This window comes from Salmo trutta, chromosome 7, assembly GCF_901001165.1.
Source record: "Salmo trutta chromosome 7, fSalTru1.1, whole genome shotgun sequence".
NCBI lineage: Eukaryota > Metazoa > Chordata > Actinopteri > Salmoniformes > Salmonidae > Salmo > Salmo trutta.
Window position 1 is genome coordinate 52,787,438 of NC_042963.1, and position 26,214 is coordinate 52,813,651.

Consider the following 26,214-nt stretch of genomic DNA (forward strand, 5'->3'; position numbering starts at 1 on the left):
CAACTGTTCCCTGGATGGCTGCCATTGTAAATATGAGTTTGCTCTTAACTGACTTGCTGAGATAAATAAAGGTTAAACAATTAAATGAGAGATGTGGAACTCAAGATAAGGTCAACAGATGAAAGAGAAGGGGGGGCCACAGGGGCAGACCATCTGATTATAGTCCCATTTCCACACCCATGAGGGTCCTAGACTTAGTCAGGGCCATGACAATAGCAGTAAGATACTATCTTGGACATGTTAGGAGATGTCTCTGCCTAGTTGTGAGGTATAAAGATGTGTTTATGCGGTCTTTGCAGCTGTATGTCCCAGTGGGTGAATGAATACACTTGGTTAGATGTTTTCCTTTCCTTATTTCAGTTTTTATTCCGTTTGTTTAGAACCTAGCAACACTATCGGTAGCCACCGTCAGTTATACCCACAAACATTTATAACTGTCTCTAGTGTTAGTTTCCTTCCATTTATAACTGTCACTTTAGTGTTAGTTTCCTTCCATTTATAACTGTCACTTTAGTGTTAGTTTCCTCACATTTATAACTGTCACTTTAGTGTTTCCTTACATTTATAACTGTCACTTTAGTGTTGGTTTCCTTACATTTATAACTGTCTCTTTAGTGTTAGTTTCCCCACATTTATAACTGTCACTTTAGTGTTAGTTTCCTTCCATTTATAACTGTCACTTTAATGTTAGTTTCCTAACATTTATAACTGTTACTTTAGTGTTTCCTTACATTTATAACTGTCACTTTAGTGTTAGTTTCCTAACATTTATAACTGTCACTTTAGTGTTTCCTTACATTTATAACTGTCACTTTAGTGTTTCCTAACATTTATAACTGTCACTTTAGTGTTTCCTTACATTTATAACTGTCACTTTAGTGTTGGTTTCCTTACATTTATAACTGTCACTTTAGTGTTAGTTTCCTCACATTTATAACTGTCACTTTAGTGTTAGTTTCCTTACATTTATAACTGTCACTTTAGTGTTGGTTTCCTCACATTTATAACTGTCACTTTAGTGTTAGTTTCCTTACATTTATAACTGTCACTTTAGTGTTAGTTTCCTTACATTTATAACGGTCACTTTAGTGTTAGTTTCCTCACATTTATAACTGTCACTTTAGTGTTTCCTTACATTTATAACTGTCACTTTAGTGTTAGTTTCCTCACATTTATAACTGTCACTTTAGTGTTAGTTTCCTTACATTTATAACTGTCACTTTAGTGTTAGTTTCCTCACATTTATAACTGTCACTTTAGTGTTTCCTTACATTTATAACTGTTACTTTAGTGTTAGTTTCCTTACATTTATAACTGTCACTTTAGTGTTTCCTAACATTTATAACTGTCACTTTAGTGTTAGTTTCCTTACATTTATAACTGTCACTTTAGTGTTTCCTTACATTTATAACTGTCTCTTTAGTGTTGGTTTCCATACATTTATAACTGTCACTTTAGTGTTTCCTCACATTTATAACTGTCACTTTAGTGTTTCCTTACATTTATAACTGTCTCTTTAGTGTTAGTTTCCTCACATTTATAACTGTCTCTTTAGTGTTAGTTTCCCCACATTTATAACTGTCACTTTAGTGTTAGTTTCCTTCCATTTATAACTGTCACTTTAGTGTTAGTTTCCTAACATTTATAACTGTTACTTTAGTGTTTCCTTACATTTATAACTGTCACTTTAGTGTTAGTTTCCTAACATTTATAACTGTCACTTTAGTGTTTCCTAACATTTATAACTGTCACTTTAGTGTTTCCTTACATTTATAACTGTCACTTTAGTGTTGGTTTCCTTACATTTATAACTGTCACTTTAGTGTTTCCTTACATTTATAACTGTCACTTTAGTGTTAGTTTCCTAACATTTATAACTGTCACTTTAGTGTTTCCTTACATTTATAACTGCCACTTTAGTGTTAGTTTCCTCACATTTATAACTGTCACTTTAGTGTTAGTTTCTTTACATTTATAACTGTCACTTTAGTGTTTCCTTACATTTATAACTGTCACTTTAGTGTTAGTTTCCTCACATTTATAACTGTCACTTTAGTGTTAGTTTCCTTACATTTATAACTGTTACTTTAGTGTTTCCTTACATTTATAACTGTCACTTTAGTGTTAGTTTCCTTACATTTATAACTGTCACTTTAGTGTTAGTTTCCTAACATTTATAACTGTCACTTTAGTGTTTCCTTACATTTATAACTGTCACTTTAGTGTTTCCTAACATTTATAACTGTCACTTTAGTGTTTCCTTACATTTATAACTGTCACTTTAGTGTTGGTTTCCTTACATTTATAACTGTCACTTTAGTGTTAGTTTCCTCACATTTATAACTGTCACTTTAGTGTTTCCTTACATTTATAACTGTCACTTTAGTGTTTCCTAACATTTATAACTGTCACTTTAGTGTTTCCTTACATTTATAACTGTCACTTTAGTGTTTCCTTACATTTATAACTGTCACTTTAGTGTTAGTTTCCTCACATTTATAACTGTCACTTTAGTGTTAGTTTCCTTACATTTATAACTGTCACTTTAGTGTTAGTTTCCTCACATTTATAACTGTCACTTTAGTGTTTCCTTACATTTATAACTGTTACTTTAGTGTTAGTTTCCTTACATTTATAACTGTCACTTTAGTGTTTCCTAACATTTATAACTGTCACTTTAGTGTTAGTTTCCTTACATTTATAACTGTCACTTTAGTGTTTCCTTACATTTATAACTGTCTCTTTAGTGTTGGTTTCCATACATTTATAACTGTCACTTTAGTGTTTCCTCACATTTATAACTGTCACTTTAGTGTTTCCTTACATTTATAACTGTCTCTTTAGTGTTAGTTTCCTCACATTTATAACTGTCTCTTTAGTGTTAGTTTCCCCACATTTATAACTGTCACTTTAGTGTTAGTTTCCTTCCATTTATAACTGTCACTTTAGTGTTAGTTTCCTGACATTTATAACTGTTACTTTAGTGTTTCCTTACATTTATAACTGTCACTTTAGTGTTAGTTTCCTAACATTTATAACTGTCACTTTAGTGTTTCCTAACATTTATAACTGTCACTTTAGTGTTTCCTTACATTTATAACTGTCACTTTAGTGTTGGTTTCCTTACATTTATAACTGTCACTTTAGTGTTGGTTTCCATACATTTATAACTGTCACTTTAGTGTTTCCTTACATTTATAACTGCCACTTTAGTGTTAGTTTCCTCACATTTATAAATGTCACTTTAGTGTTAGTTTCCTTACATTTATAACTGTCACTTTAGTGTTTCCTTACATTTATAACTGTCACTTTAGTGTTAGTTTCCTCACATTTATAACTGTCACTTTAGTGTTAGTTTCCTCACATTTATAACTGTCACTTTAGTGTTTCCTTACATTTATAACTGTCACTTTAGTGTTAGTTTCCTTACATTTATAACTGTCACTTTAGTGTTAGTTTCCTTACATTTATAACTGTCACTTTAGTGTTGGTTTCCATACATTTATAACTGTCACTTTAGTGTTTCCTCACATTTATAACTGTCACTTTAGTGTTAGTTTCCTTACATTTATAACTGTCACTTTAGTGTTTCCTTACATTTATAACTGTCACTTTAGTGTTAGTTTCCTCACATTTATAACTGTCACTTTAGTGTTAGTTTCCTCACATTTATAACTGTCACTTTAGTGTTTCCTTACATTTATAACTGTCACTTTAGTGTTAGTTTCCTCACATTTATAACTGTCACTTTAGTGTTAGTTTCCTTACATTTATAACTGTTACTTTAGTGTTTCCTTACATTTATAACTGTCACTTTAGTGTTAGTTTCCTCACATTTATAACTGTCACTTTAGTGTTAGTTTCCTTACATTTATAACTGTCACTTTAGTGTTAGTTTCCATACATTTATAACTGTCTGTTTAGTGTTAGTTTCCTTACATTTATAACTGTCACTTTAGTGTTAGTTTCCATACATTTATAACTGTCACTTTAGTGTTAGTTTCCTTACATTTATAACTGTCACTTTAGTGTTTCCTAACATTTATAACTGTCACTTTAGTGTTTCCTTACATTTATAACTGTCACTTTAGTGTTAGTTTCCTTACATTTATAACTGTCACTTTAGTGTTTCCTTACATTTATAACTGTTACTTTAGTGTTTCCTCACATTTATAACTGTTACTTTAGTGTTAGTTTCCTCACATTTATAACTGTCACTTTAGTGTTTCCTAACATTTATAACTGTCACTTTAGTGTTAGTTTCCTTACATTTATAACTGTCACTTTAGTGTTTCCTCACATTTATAACTGTCACTTTAGTGTTAGTTTCCTCACATTTATAACTGTCACTTTAGTGTTTCCTAACATTTATAACTGTCACTTTAGTGTTAGTTTCCTTACATTTATAACTGTCACTTTAGTGTTTCCTCACATTTATAACTGTCACTTTAGTGTTTCCTCACATTTATAACTGTTACTTTAGTGTTAGTTTCCTCACATTTATAACTGTCACTTTAGTGTTTCCTAACATTTATAACTGTCACTTTAGTGTTAGTTTCCTTACATTTATAACTGTCACTTTAGTGTTTCCTCACATTTATAACTGTCACTTTAGTGTTTCCTTACATTTATAACTGTCACTTTAGTGTTAGTTTCCTTACATTTATAACTGTCACTTTAGTGTTTCCTTACATTTATAACTGTCACTTTAGTGTTGGTTTCCATACATTTATAACTGTCACTTTAGTGTTAGTTTCCTCACATTTATAACTGTCTCTTTAGTGTTAGTTTCCATACATTTATAACTGTTACTTTAGTGTTTCCATACATTTATAACTGTCTGTTTAGTGTTAGTTTCCTTACATTTATAACTGTCACTTTAGTGTTAGTTTCCTCACATTTATAACTGTCACTTTAGTGTTAGTTTCCTGACATTTATAACTGTCTCTTTAGTGTTAGTTTCCTTACATTTATAACTGTCTCTTTAGTGTTAGTTTCCTTACATTTATAACTGTCACTTTAGTGTTTCCTCACATTTATAACTGTCACTTTAGTGTTGGTTTCCTTACATTTATAACTATCTGTTTAGTGTTAGTTTCCTTACATTTATAACTGTTACTTTAGTGTTTCCTCACATTTATAACTGTCTCTTTAGTGTTGGTTTCCTTACATTTATAACTGTCTCTTTAGTGTTAGTTTCCTCACATTTATAACTGTCACTTTAGTGTTTCCTCACATTTATAACTGTCACTTTAGTGTTTCCTTACATTTATCACTGTCACTTTAGTGTTAGTTTCCTTACATTTATAACTGTCTCTTTAGTGTTAGTTTCCATACATTTTGCATCATTCCATTACAGCGTTAGTTTACCTTTCTTTCCGCTCTCACATTCGTGTGGTTGTTCCTGAAGGATCGCTAACAACAGTGGATCATATCCGGCTAACTTATTATAAGTTGTGCAATAATTTGGGACATGTAGCCTATTGGAATCACTATGAAACGCAGATCATACTGAGCAGTTTAAACCAGGAGCCTGGCACACGGTTCACATCGACTGGATCATACTGAGCAGTTTAAACCAGGAGCCTGGCACACGGTTCACATCGACTGGATCATACTGAGCAGTTTAAACCAGGAGCCTGGCACACGGTTCACATCGACTGGATCATACTGAGCAGTTTAAACCAGGAGCCTGGCACACGGTTCACATCGACTGGATCATACGGAGCAGTTTAAACTAGGAGCCTGGCACACATCGACTGGATCATACTGAGCAGTTTAAACCAGGAGCCTGGCACACGGTTCACATCGACTGGATCATACTGAGCAGTTTAAACCAGGAGCCTGGCACACGGTTCACATCGACTGGATCATACTGAGCAGTTTAAACCAGGAGCCTGGCACACGGTTCACATCGACTGGATCATACTGAGCAGTTTAAACCAGGAGCCTGGCACACGGTTCACATCGACTGGATCATACTGAGCAGTTTAAACCAGGAGCCTGGCACACGGTTCACATCGACTGGATCATACTGAGCAGTTTAAACCAGGAGCCTGGCACACGGTTCACATCGACTGGACTGTATAACAGTTCCACGATTAATGAGGATGATCAGGGTAGATTTATAGGACTATTGCTCAACCCTTATTGTACACTTTTGTCAACTTCACATTTTTCATAGATTAAACAATTCAACACGGCAACTTTCAGGGAGAATCAAACCACTATATATTTTTTTATTCGCCAATATATTTTGTGCGTAAAGGCTGTCCAGACCTGTTTTTTTTTAAATTATTCATATATACTTTGCTAACCTTAAATAATACACAAGATCAGAGTATTTTTACATCTACCAATTGGTGCTGACAAGGAGATTAATATGCAAGTATTTACATGGCTTTCTTTCATGGATCCCTAATATTCTGAACTCTTCTCTCCATATATTCTAGTGAGTCCGTCGAGGAATTTCTAATTAAAAAAAGGTACACCAAATTTAAAGAGATGGATTTAGATAAATGTACTAAAAATCATATTGAAATGAAAACTTGACGAGAAAAATCAGTTGGCCAGCAAGCGGGAGGGTTTTCAGCTGTTGAATTACATTTATTCGGCGCGTGCAAGGGAACCACGCCTGCAAAGCCATTACGCACCTGCATAAGGTAAGTCTGAATACCAACTACTGAAAAGTGCATAGTGAAAGGCGTAGTTTCCTACGTCGGAATTGACCCCCTAGGTGTTTTACCTGTAGGCTGTTGTGTTGTAGATTCTGCACGCCCCTCTTCCTCCGCATTTTGTGATTCCCCACTTTAAACAGGTCGTGTCTATGATGGCGCCGAAGTAGATAGGTGCAGGGATGCCAGCTAAAATCAATCAATCAATCAATCAATCAATCATTGACTAACTCAATCAATCAGTCAACCGAGGACATAAGTAATACTCACCCAGGGTCCGGGTGGCCAACGTGTGGACTCCAAGAGCAAGGGATTTAAACTCAGGCTTAATGCACCTATAAGAAGATTATTAGGGAGTTAGGGGAACTCCTTTAAAGGCCAACTAAACTTAATCCTAACTGTTGTGATTAACTTGAACTTGAGTGACATCATAGCATGATTTTTACAAAACTGTTTCCCCAAGTTGAACATGTTAGGATACAACCCATTTTATTTCATTGTTGCATTTCATCAGTCCATCCACTAGATGGCCTCACTGACCTGATGAGAAGCATGAAGCCTGGCGTTCCACCCAGAGAGATTATGAAGGAAGTGATGACAGACAAGAAGAGGAAGTAGGGGAACATTGTGTCACAGCTGTCTCTGATTGGACAGTGACCCAGGGAGGCAGTCTGGTTACTGGGCTGAGAACCTGCCCCTGTCACCGCCACACACCTGCACTGGTCAAACACCTGGAGGAGAGGACATGCGGAGGGATCACTGAGTAGTAAAACATTGCAATAATATGGGAGTCTGGACTAGCGGTCTAGGGAGTCTGGACTAGCGGTCTAGGGAGTCTGGACTAGCGGTCTAGAGAGTCTGGACTAGCGGTCTAGGGAGTCTGGACTAGCGGTCTAGAGAGTCTGGACTAGCGGTCTAGAGAGTCTGGACTAGCGGTCTAGAGAGTCTGGACTAGCGGTCTAGAGAGTCTGGACTAGCGGTCTAGAGAGTCTGGACTAGCAGTCTAGGGAGTCTGGACTAGCAGTCTAGGGAGTCTGGACTAGCGGTCTAGGGAGTCTGGACTAGCGGTCTTGAGAGTCTGGACTAGCGGTCTTGAGAGTCTGGACTAGCAGTCTAGGGAGTCTGGACTAGCGGTCTAGGGAGTCTGGACTAGCGGTCTAGGGAGTCTGGACTAGCGGTCTAGGGAGTCTGGACTAGCGGTCTTGAGAGTCTGGACTAGCGGTCTTGAGAGTCTGGACTAGCGGTCTAGGGAGTCTGGACTAGCGGTCTTGAGAGTCTGGACTAGCAGTCTAGGGAGTCTGGACTAGCAGTCTAGGGAGTCTGGACTAGCAGTCTAGGGAGTCTGGACTAGGGGTCTAGGGAGTCTGGACTAGCAGTCTAGGGAGTCTGGACTAGCAGTCTAGGGAGTCTGGACTAGCAGTCTAGGGAGTCTAGAGAGTCTAGGGAGTCTGGACTAGCAGTCTAGGGAGTCTGGACTAGCAGTCTAGGGAGTCTAGAGAGTCTAGGGAGTCTGGACTAGCGGTCTAGGGAGTCTGGACTAGCGGTCTTGAGAGTCTGGACTAGCGGTCTTGAGAGTCTGGACTAGCGGTCTTGAGAGTCTGGACTAGCGGTCTTGAGAGTCTGGACTAGCGGTCTTGAGAGTCTGGACTAGCGGTCTTGAGAGTCTGGACTAGCGGTCTAGAGAGTCTGGACTAGCGGTCTAGAGAGTCTGGACTAGCGGTCTAGAGAGTCTGGACTAGCGGTCTAGGGAGTCTAGATAGTCTAGGGAGTCTAGATAGTCTAGGGAGTCACCTCATGACTTCACATACACTGAGTATACCAAACATTAAGAACACCTTCCTAATATTGAGTTGTACCCCCTCCCTTTTGCCCTCAGAACAGACTCAATTCATTGGGGCATTGAATCTACAAGGTGTCGAAAGCGTTCCACGGGGATGCTGGCTCACGTTGACTCCAATGCTTCCCACAGTTGTGTCAAGTTGGCTGGACGTCCTTTGGGTGGTGGACCATTCTTGATACACTCAGGAAACTGTTGAGCGTGAAAAACCCAGAAGCGTTGCAGTTCTTGACACAAACCGGTGGTCTTGTCCATTCACTCTCTGAATGGCACACATGCACAATCCATGTCTCAATTGTCTGAAGGCTTAATAGTTAATCTTTAACCTGTCTCCTCCTCTTCATCTACTCTGATTAAAATGGATTTAACAAGTGACATCAGTAAGAAATAATAGCTTCCCACTGGATTGACCTGGTCAGTCTATGTCATGGAAAGAGCAGTTCTTAATGTTTTGTATAGTCCGTGTATAGGCCCAGGGGGAACGCTAGGATATCATCTCACTGTGTTTTTGCCTGCTCCGGTAGAGGATGTACAGCCAGCCAAACAGGGGGACACATAAGTGATCCCGTTCTCTCCACAGACAGGGTCCCAGTCACTCCCGGAACACTGGCAACCGGAGTTACACTCAGAGAACAGAGATGGCTGCTGGTACGACAACCCCTCCACCCTGGACAAACACAAGAGACGGATAGAGAAACAACTGAAAAGGTACAGTATGTATTAGATTCTAGAAAGCTCTGTCAGAACATCACTGATCACTCATTTACGCAGACTGTTTTCTAGGTCAGTTCATAGCGACTCTGTTTTTGAGTGACATGTTTTTCTCTATTCTGAGTGACTAAGAATAGCTACTCGCTCCCAATAGAGTTTAGTTGAATACATAAAAGATGATGGGGGAGGTTTGTATCCATCGTGGAGACTTACCCTGTGTATGACATGGTTATTCCAGCCACCTTGGCGTTGTCACAGCCCATGGCGAAGAAGAAGAGGGACAGGAAGTACCCCAGCAGGGAGGTCCCGAAGGCGAACTTAGCAGCTCCCATGACGCCCAGCTTGAACTTCTTCATGACCACACCCCCTGAAAACATCCCCAGAGCCACTGCAGGGATGTTGACCGTGCCTGTAGAGCAGAACAGACGTCAGCCATGCATGCACAGCACATAGAGGGAAGTTGAAAGAACCGTTCTAAATCGTACTACAGCTCCCCTGAAGCAGTTTTGACGGTTAAGTGTCTTTCAAGGGCACAACGTCAGGAGAAGGCATCTACGATACTGATACCATCAACCCTCTGGTTGCCAGCTCATTCCCAAACAGATTTCCCCATGGGATCTCTACAGACGTCATACAAATAACAAGTTTATACTACAGGGAGGGGAAGTGTGGAATTAGAGGTATAGCCAGGCCTGGCCCTTGGCATAAGCGACATAGGAGACCATTTAGGGCTTGGTGGCCCCCGACCCCAAAAATAAATAAATACATTTTTAGGAACTCAGTCAGGGTGTCAACTTACTGTTAAGAGTTAAAGACATTTTATTTAACCAGGTAGGCCAGTTGAGAACAAGTTCTCATTTACAACTGCGACCTGGCCAAGATAAAGCAAAGCAGTGCAACAAAAACAACAACACAGAGTTACACATGGAGTAAACAAACGTACACAATAGAAGAAGCTGTATACAGTGGGTGCAAATGAAGTAAGGAGGTAAGGCAATAAATAGGCCAATAGTGGCGAAGTAATTACAATTTAGCAATTAACACTGGAGTGTTATATGTGCATGCTTGATCCGGGGAATGTGGTCGAAGGCTCCGTGTGGATAATGTGACGCAATTACGAAGAGACCAAATTGAGCTCCGTACTGCATCGCCGTGCTCCTCCCAAATGTTGTAACATTTTAGTCATTTATCTTATCCAGAGCGACCTACAGTAGTGAATGCATACATTTCATTTCATGCATTTATTTTCTTAAATAAAAAAATAATAATAATTGTACTGGCCCCCCGTGGGAATCGAACCCACAACCCTGGCGTTTCACACACCATGCTGGCATTGCAAACACCATGCTCTACCAACTGAGCCACAGGGACAATGCGGAGGGGTCTGTTTAGCTCTACATTGACATGATTGGTTGACGGTAGAGGGGGGCGGGAGGTCCCGAAAAAGACAAACTCACTTCCTTGACAACTTCCTTGACAACAGCTCTGCGCTGCTCCGCGAAGGCGAAAGAAGTATGAATGGTCTGACTTATGCAGAGGCCGTATCACAGTAAATGCTGCACGGCCAATGCAGACGTCACATTGACCATGCAGCGCCTTTTAGAATACTAAAATACACAAGATGCATCAGCAGTTATTATCTTATGTCAGTCACTGACAGTCACTCAATTAGCCCATGCCAGTTAACATTTTTTAGATTGGCAAGTTAGTCTAGCCAGCTATCTAAACTTGCAGTAAACATGCCCAGGGTCCCCTGACTTCCAGGTGGTCTCCATTGATTTTGTTAGTCACTCACACTTACTGTTGATATTATGTTAACATGGCATAAATCATGGCAAAATGTGTAGAATTGCAAGAATTTTTGCTTCTCATCGCTCATCCTCCACCCTCTCCATCTCTCTCACCCTCTTCGTCTCTCACCTCTCTCACCTCCCCCTCTCTCACCCTCTCACATCTCTCATCCTCCGCCCACTCCATCTCTCTCACCCTCTCACATCTCTCATCCTCCGCCCACTCCGTCTCTCTCACCCTCTCACATCTCTCATCCTCCGCCCACTCCATCTCTCTCACCCTCTCCGTCTCTCTCCTCTCATCCTCCGCCCACTCCATCTCTCTCACCCTCTCACATCTCTCATCCTCCGCCCACTCCGTCTCTCTCACCCTCTCACATCTCTCATCCTCCGCCCACTCCATCTCTCTCACCCTCTCCGTCTCTCTCCTCTCATCCTCCGCCCACTCCATCTCTCTCACCCTCTCACATCTCTCATCCTCCGCCCACTCCGTCTCTCTCACCCTCTCACATCTCTCATCCTCCGCCCACTCCATCTCTCTCACCCTCTCCGTCTCTCTCCTCTCATCCTCCACCCTCTCCGTCTCTCTCTCACCTTCTCCGTCTCTCTGTCTCTCGCACTCTCCCTCCATTCTCTCTGCCTCCTTCTTTCCCTCCACCTCCTCTCATCTGTCTCTCTCCCTCCTCTCTCTCCCCATTCCCCCTTCACCCTCTCCCCTTCCCTCACTCTCCCACTCTCTCTCTCTCTCTCTCCTTTCCCTGCCTCCCCCTCCTCTCACCTCTCTCTCTCCTTCCTCTCTCCCACAGACAGGCTGACAGACAGACAGACAGATAGGCAGGCAAACAGACAGACAGACAGGCAGGAAGGCAGACACACACAGTTTTAAAGTTTAAAGTCAATCTAACTTTTTTTTTTACAATTATCCTATTCAGAATTAATTAAATAATTCATAATAAGGCTCTTAGTTTCTAGAACTGCAAGACCATTGTGTCCAATGGAGGTCAAAAATTATTTTGGGTCTATTGACTTTAAATTTCATATGCCGGGTTCCCTCCTTGGAACACTCTAAGGCCCTCAGGTTTATACATTAAGACATTACGTTCTACAGAGGATGGAAGACAGTGTTTTTGTGTAACTGCAGGGAGAGAATGAAGGACCATGTTGAGGGTAAATTAAGACACTTCCTGTTGTCACAGGAAGCTGAACCTCAACACAGGGCATCCCTATAAGGTCACGATTGGTTGTGTGCAAGGACGGTTAACTAGTTCAAACGCAGTCAACGGGAGTGTCATGGTTATGTGAGGACTGTAGACAATGCTTTTCTATGGAAGAAATGCCTTGTTCTCTGAGAGACCAAGTTTTCACTGTGAAGAGTTAATTACACATGAATTTTGTTTCTAGCCTCAACCGTTCTGCCGTCACTCAAAAGTACATTAAGTATATGTCAGGTGAGGCCTACCTCTTTTAAATGTTTTTATTCACCTTTATTTAACTAGGCAAGTCAGTTAAGAACTAATTCTTATTTACAATGACGGCCTACCCCGGCCTAACCCGGACGACAATGGGCCAATTGTGCGCCGCCCTATGTGACCCACAATCACGGTCGGATGTGATACAGCCTGGATACAGAACCAGGGACTGTAGTGACGCCTCTTGCACTGAGATGTAGTGCCTTAGACCGCGGCACCACATGGGAGCCATGTAGAGGTGTAGGGGCAAATTAATGAATTGTTAAATTGGAGTAAGGCTAGGGTTGAGACTCTAATTTCATGTCCACTCAAAGCTCAACTCTAACCGTAACCCTAACTCTAACCCTAACCCTCGCTTCATGTCCACTCATAGTTCAACCCTGCTCAACCTTAAACCTAACCCTAACCCTCGCTTCATGTCCACTCATAGTTCAACCCTGCTCAACCTTAAACCTAACCCTAACCCTCGCTTCATGTCCACTCATAGTTCAACCCTAACCGTAACCCTAACTCTAACCCTAACCCTCGCTTCATGTCCACTCATAGTTCAACCCTAACCGTAACCCTAACTCTAACCTCATTCCTAACCTTCGCTTCATCTCAACATCCTGGCTCGACCGAATTGGTTGTCTCTTATCTTTTTCCATCGACTGCCACTGTATGTATTGACCTAAGCATCAATCTTGTGACACTCATCTTTTCCCATTAGTTGCAATGTATTGACATACTGCAAACGTCAACACTGTGACATCTTTATCCCCATTGACTGCAATGTATTGAGAAAAAACAATCAGCTACTGTGACATTTTACCTTTTTTTCAAAAACGTTCCAGGATGACGTTTTCAGGCTCATAATTGGCTGGGCAAAATGTATAGAATTGCAGGAAATTAGCTGTAAAAACGGCAGCATTTTCTCTATGCCCCATGGTAAAGTGTAGAATTGCAGGAAATGAACTCTAAATGAAAACCAAAAATCTCTCCACCGTTAAGAGGGGGGCCACTAAAATGTTTTGCCAGCATGGTGGTGAGCAAAAATGTTGCTTAGGGACCCCGAAAGGCTAGAGCCGGCCTTGTCTACAGCCATTTTACAGGGAAAGATCTACCACAATCCACTCTTCCTAGCTGGGATGGTGATTATGCCTGCAATGGAATACTAACCTGACAACTCACAATAAATGATTCTGTTACTCTGTTGTTCGCTACATACTTTAGTCTGAAGTCGTTTGTGGTGACGAGAGGCAAGAGGGGTGTTGTAAAAAACGAATTCATCATCGATTGGATCATCTCTAACCAATCAGAGTATCAAAGCCAATGACGAACTATCAAACCGGCGCTTTGCCCACGTGTGTTCTGGTTCTGGACCAATCAGACAGACCCAAAAATGTGTTCGCATTCGTTGAAGGGTCGGGGAGGTACTCAGATCCAGACTCATTGCAGAGAAGAAACTAATGTCCGTGGGAGTGGTGCAGCATTTGGCAGGAGCAAGGAGTCTGGGTAGCCAGGCACGTACAATACAGACATCATCACAAGACAAAAGGGATCTTTCTCAATTATCATCTTTGTCTCATCGCCTCCTCCTCCTCATAAGGATCTTCTCCTCCAATAGGGTTGAGAAGCGGGCGAGGAGATAGGATGTGATGAAAGACGAATTGAGAAAGGGCCCAGGTTCTTACAGAGGGGATAGGAACTGTATTGGGAATCACTCACTGGGTTTTACAGGGAGGCAGAGATGCGACTGTATCTAGCGCAATCCTTCTTCCCAGAAGAGATCAAAGGAAGGAATAGCCTCATTCATATCAAAGTCGTTCATCCATATTTCATGTGAAGTGGTCCTGTGAGATGAAACTGTCTTTGATGGTTGAAAGGACAGGGGGAATGCTGAATGTATTTCTGGCTGAGCCCCCAACCTCCTCTCCTCTCCCTACTAAATCACTCTTCTCTAATTGAGTACAGAATAAAAGCATATTGTTATTATTATTATTATTATTATTATGTGGTCATCAACAGCCCTTTAAATATAATTTAACTTTAATATCATTTTATATCAAGACTGGCTATTTATTAATTACATTATTCAATATTTATTATTTTATATTAATTTCAAGTCTCTCACTTTTATCTAGTCCGTCTCATCATATCAGTGTTAAATTACAGAGAAGTCAGAGTCCATCTCCTCATGTCAGTGTTTAATTACAGAGAAGTCAGAGTCCGTCTCCTCATATCAGTGTTAAATTACAGAGTATGAAAGAACCATTCTGCCATGGAAATGTAACATTTAAAAAAAATGGCTAAAAGACAGAACATGAAACTCTCCAGACAAAACCAGCTAACTGAAATTATTTTTTTATTGCACCATTACACAATATTAGCAATGTTATTTTTGATGATGTATGATTTTAAAAGACACATTAAACACATGATCATAAAACGATGGAGCACTCACCCATTAGGAAGTTGGCTTTCGATGCTGACTGTCCGTAATGTTGCTCAATGTATTTGGGCTTGTAGGTTACCATGCCGATGAGAGAGTTGAATTGAATAATAGTCACGCAGAGGTAGGTTATATAGATTGGACTTCCCAGAAGGCTCTTCAATGTTGGAACAAATTCTGTGAAAAATACAACAACAAACAACAGCGATTATTGTTACTTGTTTCTGTACGTTTTTATTTCTTACTTGTCTCTTTGCTCCCGAGTGGCGCAGCGGTCTAAGGCACTGCATCTCAGTGCAAGAGGCGTCACTACAGTCCTTGGTTCGAATCCAGCCTGTATCACATCCGGCCGTGATTGGGAGTCCCATAGGGCGGCGCACAATTGGCTCAGCGTCGTCCGGGTTTGGCCGTCATTGTAAAAAATAATTTGTTCTTAACTGACTTGCCTAGTTAAATATAGGTTAAAAACAATATAATGTACCATTCACATCCATATAAAACTGCATTGAGATACAGATGGAAAGAGAGTGAATAATGCTATTGGAGACGACCATAGCTACTTCTTCAGAGGGCTCAGACAGTCCAGAGTGTGCTCTCTGAAGTACACTCTTAGAAAAAAACTGTTTTTATCTAGAACCTAGAAGGTTTCTTCGGACGTCCCCATAGGAGAGCCCTTTGAAGAACCCTTTTTGGATTCCAGGTAGAACCCTTTCCACTTTTGGGTTCTACACGGAACCCAAAAGGGTTCTACCTAGAACATAAAATGGTTCTTCAGAGGGTTCTCCTATGGGGACAGCCAAAGAAACCTTCAGGAACACGTTTCTATGTTTAAGAGTGTAGTAGATATGGTCCTCTCCAATACGTTACTGTATCCCTAACCTAATTTGACCCTACCTGAAGTATACACTCATCTGATCATTAGGCCTGTGCTGCATGTTGTTATGGGTCTTCTCAAGAGCCAGGGGATATTAAGGTACCTTTAGCCATTTGATGGAAGTTGGCCGGTTCCTCTGGTCTAAACGTATGTTCCATGGCTGAGGGAGAGTCCTTGATGAACCGGGTCTGTTCTGAGGTGCAGTTGGCATTACGTTGCTTATCCACGGGCATGGGCAGCGATTTGGGCAGGAACCAGAAGGGTACGGCAGACATGAGGGTGATAGCCCCGGCTATGAGGTACCCTAGCCACCACGCCCCGACCCAGCGGGCATCGCCTGGGGTGATGGTGATGGTCTCTGGAGAAGAAGGACAGGTGTAGCAGGGACATTTAACCAACAGGGTTGGGCTCAAAGCCATTTAGGATTCAGTTAAAATCAGTAAGTGAATTGAGAACAACCCAAGGTTTCCCATTCTCCGTCCTGAGTTGGTTATTTGAATTAGCTGTGTAGTGCTAGGGCAAAAACAAAAACGTGCACCCAGGGGGGCAGGACCGAGATTGGGAAAACCTGCGATAGAGCATAGTGCTTGCAACACCAAAGGTTGTGGGTTCGATTCCCGCTGGGGCTACCCATATATAAAATGTATAGATGCATGACTGTAAGTCGCTCTGGATAAAAGCGTCTGCTATAACAGCACCATGAGTATATAGGAACTGAACTGGATTACGTCATTACGTAATGCCACCACCGTGGAAAGCTGTATATACGACACCAGTAATATGCCAACACCAGTTGTCTGAATCGACTCACCCATGTTCACGTATCCTACGTCAACGTATATCTTGGCACACAAGGATCCTAGTAAGTAGCCAAAGACAGGACCTATGATTGATATGGTCTGGACACAGCCTGAAACATTCAAACATAGAAAAGACAGGAACTTTATTTAGCTACATGACAGATGACCTATTCTACTTTAAACAAATTATTCTGAAAGTTATAATGAATATACTTTTTTTTTTGTGAGACAGAAAAAAAACATGTTGTCTTACTAATGTAAAGGGCTGCATTCTCAGACCTGGCGTAGTCGTCTATATATGAGATCCCCAGCGGATGTACAGGAGTCTCTCCTATCCCTCTTAACACATTACCCAGGAACACATAAATCCACATAGACACACTGGACTCTTGCTCACAGCCTGTCATTTAGAAGAAAGAAAAAAAACATGTTTGAATACAGCATTAGATCCCACAATATCATAGTAGAATTGAATGATTTAATGGATGAAAAACTGCCAGTCACAATTCCCTCCTTACCCCTCCCATTGGCCTTAGAAACTTAACCTATCATGTTCTAGTATCCTGGACATTAGCCAGTCCGAATTCCCTCCTTACCCCTCCCATTGGCCCCTACCCTTCAATGTTAGAAAATATGGAGGGTCTGAGTAGGTATAAGCAGTGTAGTGTTGGAGCTCCCACTATATTGCGTCCATCTTACAGATCTACAAACATTGAAGAGTTAGGGTCAGGAGGAGGTGGTAGGGATTGCATTTGAACTGCATGTCTGTGTATATGGTTTAGTTACCATGTCTTACCTACAGACGGCAGTATAGAGGCCTTGTCACCTGCCTGTGTGGACTCAGCTGAGCTTGCTGGACATGGACCGAAGGTAGTAGTTGAATTCGTGGACGCTCTAACTGACGATTGGAACTTATAGCTGTGTACAAAATACCAATGTGACTGTTAAGCAAGCCGATGGATAAAGCATCCATCAGGTGTCATTAGATTTAAACATGTAATTCACAACAAATAAAATCATCTAAGCATTCATAAAAAAGAAAAGCAGTATATTGGCCATGCAATTGCTACCCTTGATTTGTTATCCAACCCACGTAATGACAATGTTACTGTCACGTCTACTCGACTCCCAGCGTCTACGTTACAGTTACTTTGTCAGTGACAATAAATCTTCATGCAACATGTTAGCTAAAACTTAAGATCAAACTACTATCTCACTGTAAAAAACAAAACTTAATGTGAGCCACCTACAAACACAGGGAGGTCAATACATTCTCATGTTCTGACAACAGGTTGTGTACTCGTCTTACTACTTACCGTCCTAAAATAAAATGAGGCATGGCGATGAGGAACGTCCCAAACGACATCAGGACACATCCGATCGCTATGATCTTAGGTCGGTGAAGCTTGGCACCAAAATAACTCACAAAGGCTATCACCAATAGGTTACCTATAATACAGGGATGAGGGGAAGGGGTGAGGGGAAGGGGAAGGGGTGAGGGGAAGGGGTGAGGGGAAGGGGTGAGGGGAAAGGGATGAGGAAAGGATGAGGGGAAGGGATGAGGGGAAGGGATGAGGGGAAGGGATGAGGAAAGGATGAGGGGAAGGGGAAGGGATGAGGGGAAGGGATGAGGGGAAGGGGTGAGGGGAAGGGGAAGGGATGGGGAAGGGATGGGGAAAGGGATGAGGAAAGGATGAGGGGAAGGGGAAGGGATGAGGGGAAGGGATGAGGGGAAGGGATGAGGAAAGGATGAGGGGAAGGGATGAGGGGAAGGGATGAGGGGAAGGGATGAGGAAAGGATGAGGGGAAGGGGAAGGGATGAGGGGAAGGGATGAGGGGAAGGGATGGGGGAAGGGGAAGGGATGAGGGGAAGGGATGAGGGGAAGGGATGGGGGAAGGGATGGGGGAAGGGGAAGGGATGAGGGGAAGGGATGGGGAAGGGATGGGGGAAGGGGAAGGGATGAGGGGAAGGGATGGGGGAAGGGGGAAGGGATGAGGGGAAGGGATGAGGGGAAGGGATGAGGGGAAGGGATGGGGGGAAGGGATGGGGGAAGGGATGAGGGGAAGGGATGGGGGAAGGGATGAGGGGAAGGGATGGGGGAAGGGATGAGGGGAAGGGATGGGGAAGGGATGAGGGGAAGGGATGGGGGAAGGGGAAGGGATGAGGGGAAGGGATGAGGGGAAGGGATGGGGGGAAGGGGGAAGGGATGAGGGGAAGGGATGGGGAAGGGATGAGGGGAAGGGATGGGGAAGGGATGAGGGGAAGGGATGGGGAAGGGGGAAGGGATGAGGGGAAGGGATGAGGGGAAGGGATGGGGGGAAGGGATGGGGGAAGGGGAAGGGATGAGGGGAAGGGATGAGGGGAAGGGATGGGGAAGGGATGAGGGGAAGGGGAAGGGATGAGGGGAAGGGATGAGGGGAAGGGATGAGGGGAAGGGATGGGGGAAGGGATGAGGGGAAGGGATGAGGAAAGGATGAGGGGAAGGGATGAGGAAGGGATGAGGGGAAGGGATGAGGGAAAGGAGATATGGTTGGGCCCATTTAACAGTTACATTTGACAGTTACACTTTCAGAACGACAACACTATTGATCAAGAGATGTTTACATTGAACCACAGATGTGATTCTGTTACCAGAGAAAATGTAGAGCGTCCGGATGTTATTCTGATATGACTTTATTATGGTCATTTAGCAGACACTTTTATCCAGAAGTGCTTACGGAATTATAAACATTGACAATGGCACATATAGTGTACCAAAACCCTGAAAGAACACTTGAAAAAGATAAGGAAAGCCTCACACCGTAGGAGCTTAGATGCAATAATTGAATAGCCATTGTTTGGACAGACAAGCTGTCTTCATCATGTTATATTACAACTCTGATGTTGATTAATCACCTATATGCTCTAACACAGTGAGACATAGGACCCAGCATGTCAACATAACATTATGATCTCTGCTTTAACAAGAAGCCCTGCTTTTGATGCAATTGCCTACCGAAACGTACATCGCCATAGAAACCCCAGTGACTGGCGCTACAGACCAGGGTCATATGCTGACAATAAGAGCACTAGTATAGCAGCATTCAACACCACTGATGCCTTACAGAACTACAGGGCTAGAATGAACATAGGATAGGTATTGCTCCATTAGCTTTTGAGGTTGTATTACACAACCCCCCATAACAAAAAGACACAAAGGAAAGCTCATGAATTGGCAAATAGTGTGTTGATCCTATGATGACACGCTCTGGGAAGACGTAATCTCGGCCCACTCATCCACCTGATGCACCCTAACATTTTAGTGAAACATACAGTATGAATAGCTAAGTAGGTAGAAGAAAAAGAAGAAGAGGAGGAGGAGGAGGAAGAGGAAGAAGAAACACGAATGCATGGCTAGGTAGAGAAGAAAATGAAACATGTACTGTAGGTATGCAGCTACAGTATTTACCTATTTCAAAGCTCCCGTCGATAACACCTATCAAATAACTTGGGATATCAAATCTCCTCTCCAGCTGGGTTATCGTACTTTTCATGTAACTCCCAGACAAGGCCTTAGAGAAGTAGGCAAAGGACAGGGCAGCCAGGAACATCTAAAGAGAGGGAGAGAAGAAGAGAGAGAAAACAGAGGTCAAGAAAATAAAAATATATATTTTACAACAAAATCAGACTAATAAAGTGTCTGGTCTAAGAATGCTGAGCACCGAGTCCTCGCTCGTTGTTGCTCTCCGTAGGCAGTCTTCACAAAAACAGGATTAAAAAGAGGTCTTCAATCTCATGAGTCATAATCTCATGACTCTGACATATTCAGCCTCATGGCAATAACTCAGGACAGTTAATTGGAAACAGGTGAGCATCAGCATCAGTCTCCGGACTACATTGTTAGGGATGAAAATAGCCCTGCAGTGATCGGTGGTTGTCATCAGTGAGATCTTTTCTTCAACAGGCAGAGTTGAATACAAAACACTTCACCTCAGATAGACCAGGACAAGACATCTCTATTTCTGTCCATCAGAGAGGAAGCACAAAGACACTCATCTGAGTTATCAGTGGTTTCAGTATATCATATGTCATTCATATTTCTAATCAAATATTTTCAACAGTAGCAACTTGACCTCAGATGTACTGTTTCTCTGAACGCTGACGATATGACTGGTGCTGGCCTTACGGTGCAGAGATTCTGCTTCTGGAGAAATGTTTCCGGAAAAGTCGTAACTGAGACATCACTTAAAATGATTTCCATGTCATTAACTTATGCTTTCATCAATGTCATTAACATACAGTATGTCGTCATCAACTTATGTTGATTCCTTAGCTTTTTACAATGAGACCTTTCTAATTTTGGCTTGAGACAAATTACATTTCAGCAACAGTCATCCTGGGAACGAGGCCAGTTCATTAATTAATTCATTTATTTATTCAATAATTTACATAGATAATGGAGAAGCTGCTTACAGATCCAGTCAACAGATACCATAAGTCTGAAGGGTCTAAATTCGTTGAATGAAATGTATTCATTTCAAATCGAACACATAGATAATGAAGAAGCTGCTTACAGATCCAGTCAACAGATACCATAAGTCTGAAGGGTCTAAATTCGTTGAATGAAATGTATTCATTTCAAATCAAACACATAGATAATGAAGAAGCTGCTTACAGATCCAGTCAACAGATACCATAAGTCTGAAGGGTCTAAATTGGTTGAATGAAATGTATTCATTTCAAATCGAACACATACTACCTATCATTTAAAACCTTTCCTCACACTATCCATCTCAGGTCATAGCCTAAATTATAATGATGCAGGTGGATTTTAGAATACAGTCGTTACATCACTGAGTAATTAGGCTTGGTGGGTTGGGCAGGAGGGAACTTCTGTAGATTAGAATAGCCCCTTTGTTTCTGTAAAACGTTCAGCACCAAACTGGGTCACAGTTCAGAACAACACGATAGTTCATTATCGCCTCGCCCCATTGTTTTCCATTGAGGCTGTGTTTACACAGAAAGCCCAATTCTGATCTTTTTTTCTCCCCGCTAATTGGTCTTTTGACTAATCAGATCAGCTCTGAAAAATATCTGATGTAGCTTCAAGCTGAATACACTTAGGAGCTACAGCATACAATGAGGGGAAAAAGGTATTTGATCCCCTGCTGATTTTGTAAGTTTGCCAACTGACAAAGAAATGATCAGTCTATAATTATAATGGTAGGTTTATTTGAACAGTGAGAGACAGAATAACAACAAAAAATCCAGAAAAACGCAAGTCAATGTTATAAATTGATTTGCATTTTAATGAGGGAAATAAGTATTTGACCCCCTCTCAATCAGAAAGATTTCTGGCTCCCAGGTGTCTTTTATACAGGTAACGAGCTGAGATTAGGAGCACACTCTTAAAGGGAGTGCTCCTAATCTCAGTTTGTTTCCTGTATAAAAGACACCTGTCCACAGAAGCAATCAATCAATCAGATTCCAAACTCTCCACCATGGCCAAGACCAAAGAGCTCTCCAAGGATGTCAGGGACAAGATTGTAGACCTACACAAGGCTGGAATGGGCTACAAGACCATCGCCAAGCAGCTTGGTGAGAAGGTGACAATAGTTGGTGCGATTATTCGCAAATGGAAGAAACACAAAAAAACTGTCAATCTCCCTCGGCCTGGGGCTCCATGCAAGATCTCACCTCGTGGAGTTGCAATGATCATGAGAACGGTGAGGAATCAGCCCAGAACTACACGGGAGGATCTTGTCAATGATCTCAAGGCAGCTGGGACCATAGTCACCAAGAAAACAATTTGTAACACACTACGCCGTGAAGGACTGAAATCCTGCAGCACCCGCAAGGTCCCCCTACTCAAGAAAGCACATATACATCTGAAGTTTGCCAATGAACATCTGAATGATTCAGAGGACAACTGGGTGAAAGTGTTGTGGTCAGATGAGACCAAAATGGAGCTCTTTGGCATCAACTCAACTTGCCGTGTTTGGAGGAGGAGGAATGCTGCCTATGACCCCAAGAACACCATCCCCACCGTCAAACATGGAGGTGGAAACATTATGCTTTGGGGGTGTTTTTCTGCTAAGGGGACAGGACAACTTCACCGCATCAAAGGGAAGATGGAAGGGGCCATGTACCGTCAAATCTTGGGTGAGAACCTCCTTCCCTCAGCCAGGGCATTGAAAACGGGTCGTGGATGGGTATTCCAGCATGACAATAACCCAAAACACACGGCCAAGGCAACAAAGGAGTGGCTCAAGAAGAAGCACATTAAGGTCCTGGAGTGGCATAGCCGGTCTCCAGACCTTAATCCCATAGAAAATCTGTGGAGGGAGCTGAAGTTTCGAGGTGCCAAACGTCAGCCTCGAAACCTTAATGACTTGGAGAAGATCTGCAAAGAGGAGTGGGACAAAATCCCTCCTGAGATGTGTGCAAACCTCCTGGTCAACTACAAGAAACGTCTGACCTCTGTGATTGCCAACAAGGGTTTTGCCACCAAGTACTAAGTCATGTTTTGCAAAGGGGTCAAATACCTATTTCCCTCATTAAAATGCAAATCAATTTATAACATTTTTGACATGCGTTTTTCTGTATTTTTTTGTTGTTATTCTGTCTCTCACTGTTCAAATAAACCTACCATTGAAATGATTGACTAATCATTTTTTTGTCAGTGGGCAAATGTACAAAATCAGCAGGGGATCAAATACTTTTTTCCCTCACTGTAGGGTACTGGGTTCTGTTGTCAAGGTATAGGGATCCCCATCATTATGTCTCCAAGGCTGTGTTAACACAGAAAGACCAATTATTATATTTGTACCACTAATTGGGTCTTTTGACCGATCCCCGATATTTTCACCAATCTTTTTCAGAGCTGATCTGATTGGTCAAAATACCAATTAGTGAATAAATGATCAGAATTGGGCTGACTGTGTAAATGCAGTTTTAGGCCAGAACATAGGCCAGTCCTGGATCCAAATATGATTGGGAAATCTTGAAAATAATTTGGAGTGTTTGCTTTAGCCTGCCTGGTAGTGTCAGATGGGCAGGATTTTCTCATAAATCTATTCTATTAATTCCAGTGCACTAGGCAAGCTCAATCAAGCCTCAATCGAGTATTTGAAGAGATTCCGAATAGTATTTGAACCCAGGTGTGACAGAGGCCATGGGGAGACTTCCTGAGAAAGATTTGACCAAGTATAAAAAGTCCAGATTGCCTGAATCCCACAAACTGAATTCCTAGGAGCTGTGATTTAGCTCATGTCTGTGTCGTAACCCTGTGACTGGCTAGAATACTTGCACATGACCCTACCTTGATCTGGGGTCAAAGTAATAAACCCAGGAACTTAACTTCCAGAACACAGCAGGCCTCAGCATCATAAATTAACATTTCACTTACATAAATCTTAATTAATTGTTTGTACTTTTAATAATACAATTTTTTTTTTTAATTCAAATTCCATCATTCTCCAAGAGTTTCTGAATGTCTTTTCTACTCCATGAAATCTTGCCATTCTTAATGGAAAACCGACTTGACAGTTGTAAGAGTTTAAATGTAAAATACTGAAAATGAGGATAAAAGTACATGCACATTTTCTGCACTTTAATAAAATAAATTAAAAGCATACAATATACACTGAGTGGACAAAACATTAGGAACACCTGCTCTTTCCATGACATAGACATAGACTGACCAGGTGAATCCAGGTGAAAGCTATGATCCAGGTTAAAAGGAGGATTTTTAACGACAATTCTGTTTTCTACTTAAGTAATATTACAGTTTGTCAAGCAGAAGCCTCCAGAAGAAGTTGCCTCAGCATCCACATTTAACACACACACTGTAATATACTGAATCCTCAAACAATGTGTGTTTACTCCCTAAGTCTGTCTGCGTAAAGCAATATCTAGAAACAAAAGCAACAGACTGCATTGTGGATTCACAGCTGTCAACGTGAAGAGAAACCGTGACCACGAGTCTACAAACTCAAAGTACATCCAAAATAAATCCTGTTTGAAAAAGTTGTCAAAAAACAGAAACCAAACTTGCTAATCAGCTTTTTATTTTATTTTGCCACGTCTATTGTTGGATCATTCAACGAAATGAGTCCCTTTTTTATCCCTTTGATATTCTCAGTAGAAATTGTCCAACAATATTGGACTTAAAATCATGTTATATTAAATTGAAGTGCTCTTTAATATATACACCACATGGAAAATTCTATAAATCTGATTTTTTATATGAATTAAGACTTGCTAATGTGCCAAAATTCTACCTTTTAACATGTCCCTCCCCACTGGGCACACCAAGTGGATAATTGGGTAATATTTGGTTGAGATGTTGATCAATGAGATTATAGGTTGTAATCACCCACTCAAAAAGACAGCCACAAGTTATTTATTTTTTTTTGTTCATGTGTTATCACTATGCTTTCAAACATCTAAAAGCACAACCAAATTCCAATAGAAAAACAATGTCAGATTTTTGGTTTCGTTGAATTCTGGGTTGAATTGAAACTATAGCTGTTGTATGCTCACATTTCATTTGCCCCGTTAATAAACCTACCCTTTGGAATTACTTTGATAGCAACAGTGAATCTATTTCGTTTTTAAGTGGAGATCTCTCAATAAGCATTCTCACGACAGTGCATTGGTTATAGACAGTGACAAATATCATAGCTAAGCAGGGCTGGACTTTTGTCTGATGCAGGATATCATTTCAACATATTTTATACAAGGTTTGTTTATGTTATTTTTTTATTTTTTTTACATAATGACATAATCTTGTGTTTGAAATTTTAACATCAAAACTACAGTTTACGTTGATTCACTTTTTTTTTTTTAAACCAATGTATTTTCCACATAGATTCCACATCAACATACGTTGACAAATTACGTTGTAACAACGTTAACCCAACCAGTTTTTTTCCCAGTGGGTCTGTGCACCATCTGTGCACCGAAATCTCTCCAAGTTTTCACCATCATTGTAATGTTTTCACCATCATAAAACAAACTTATTTTGTTGCTTTGACCAAGTAATTTCTCAAGATTATTATTGTGATTAGTGATTCATTTTAAAGTAAAAACTAAGCCGAGCTGGTCGAGCATAGCACGTCAACCTTGTTACCCACAGACCGGCTTTTTCACAATATCATTTTTGGGGGTGAAGCTTGCATTTAATTGCCCCTCCCTGTTGCACACACCAAGCTTCCGTTCCCCCGGTCACAAGGAGAATAAAGAAGAAGAAATCAGCAACCCTGTAACTTTATCTGGTACTTAATAGGCACATTACTATCGTCATTTAACCTCTTGAGATGGGAAAGCATTTAAAAAAAATTGTATTAAGTTGAATATGTGCTCTTCATGAAAGAAGAAAAAAGTATTTAATTCATGAATTTTTTTTCCAGTAAATTACAATACCCAAAAGAGAATAATTTAATGGAATGACCCTGTAGCTGATGTGGCACTTGTAAGTAGTTAGCTGTGTGTGCAGTGCAGTAGTAGGGTCCATCGCACAAGACCTAGAAGTACTGTAGCCCAAGACGTAGAAACGTAGAAACGCCTGGGCTTTCCTGGGTCACTGGTGTTGACTGTCCCGCTTGACATACGTAACATATGCCATTTAGCAGAAACTTTTATCCT

At 41.2% G+C, this 26,214-nt stretch overlaps 1 protein-coding gene and 1 long non-coding RNA gene across 2 annotated transcripts in view; one reads left to right on the forward strand and one right to left on the reverse strand.

Annotated features, from left to right (window-relative positions):
* Positions 1-26,214, reverse strand: part of LOC115197675 (solute carrier organic anion transporter family member 1C1-like) — a 37,609-nt gene that overhangs the window by 4,023 nt on the left and 7,372 nt on the right. The window contains exons 3-14 of the mRNA XM_029759423.1: positions 20,036-20,177; positions 17,903-18,035; positions 17,383-17,504; positions 16,840-16,986; positions 16,598-16,696; positions 15,890-16,144; positions 14,925-15,089; positions 9,436-9,631; positions 9,013-9,178; positions 7,215-7,405; positions 6,945-7,009; positions 6,746-6,863 (exon numbers count right to left, since the gene is read on the reverse strand). Coding sequence (XP_029615283.1) covers positions 6,746-6,863; positions 6,945-7,009; positions 7,215-7,405; positions 9,013-9,178; positions 9,436-9,631; positions 14,925-15,089; positions 15,890-16,144; positions 16,598-16,696; positions 16,840-16,986; positions 17,383-17,504; positions 17,903-18,035; positions 20,036-20,177 — 1,799 coding nt within the window. The remainder of the gene's footprint in view (positions 1-6,745; positions 6,864-6,944; positions 7,010-7,214; positions 7,406-9,012; positions 9,179-9,435; positions 9,632-14,924; positions 15,090-15,889; positions 16,145-16,597; positions 16,697-16,839; positions 16,987-17,382; positions 17,505-17,902; positions 18,036-20,035; positions 20,178-26,214) is intronic.
* On the forward strand, positions 5,313-9,552 carry LOC115197676 (uncharacterized). The gene is made up of 3 exons (XR_003879041.1): positions 5,313-6,662; positions 9,092-9,219; positions 9,461-9,552. It is a non-coding gene; the product is annotated as an uncharacterized LOC115197676 (long non-coding RNA).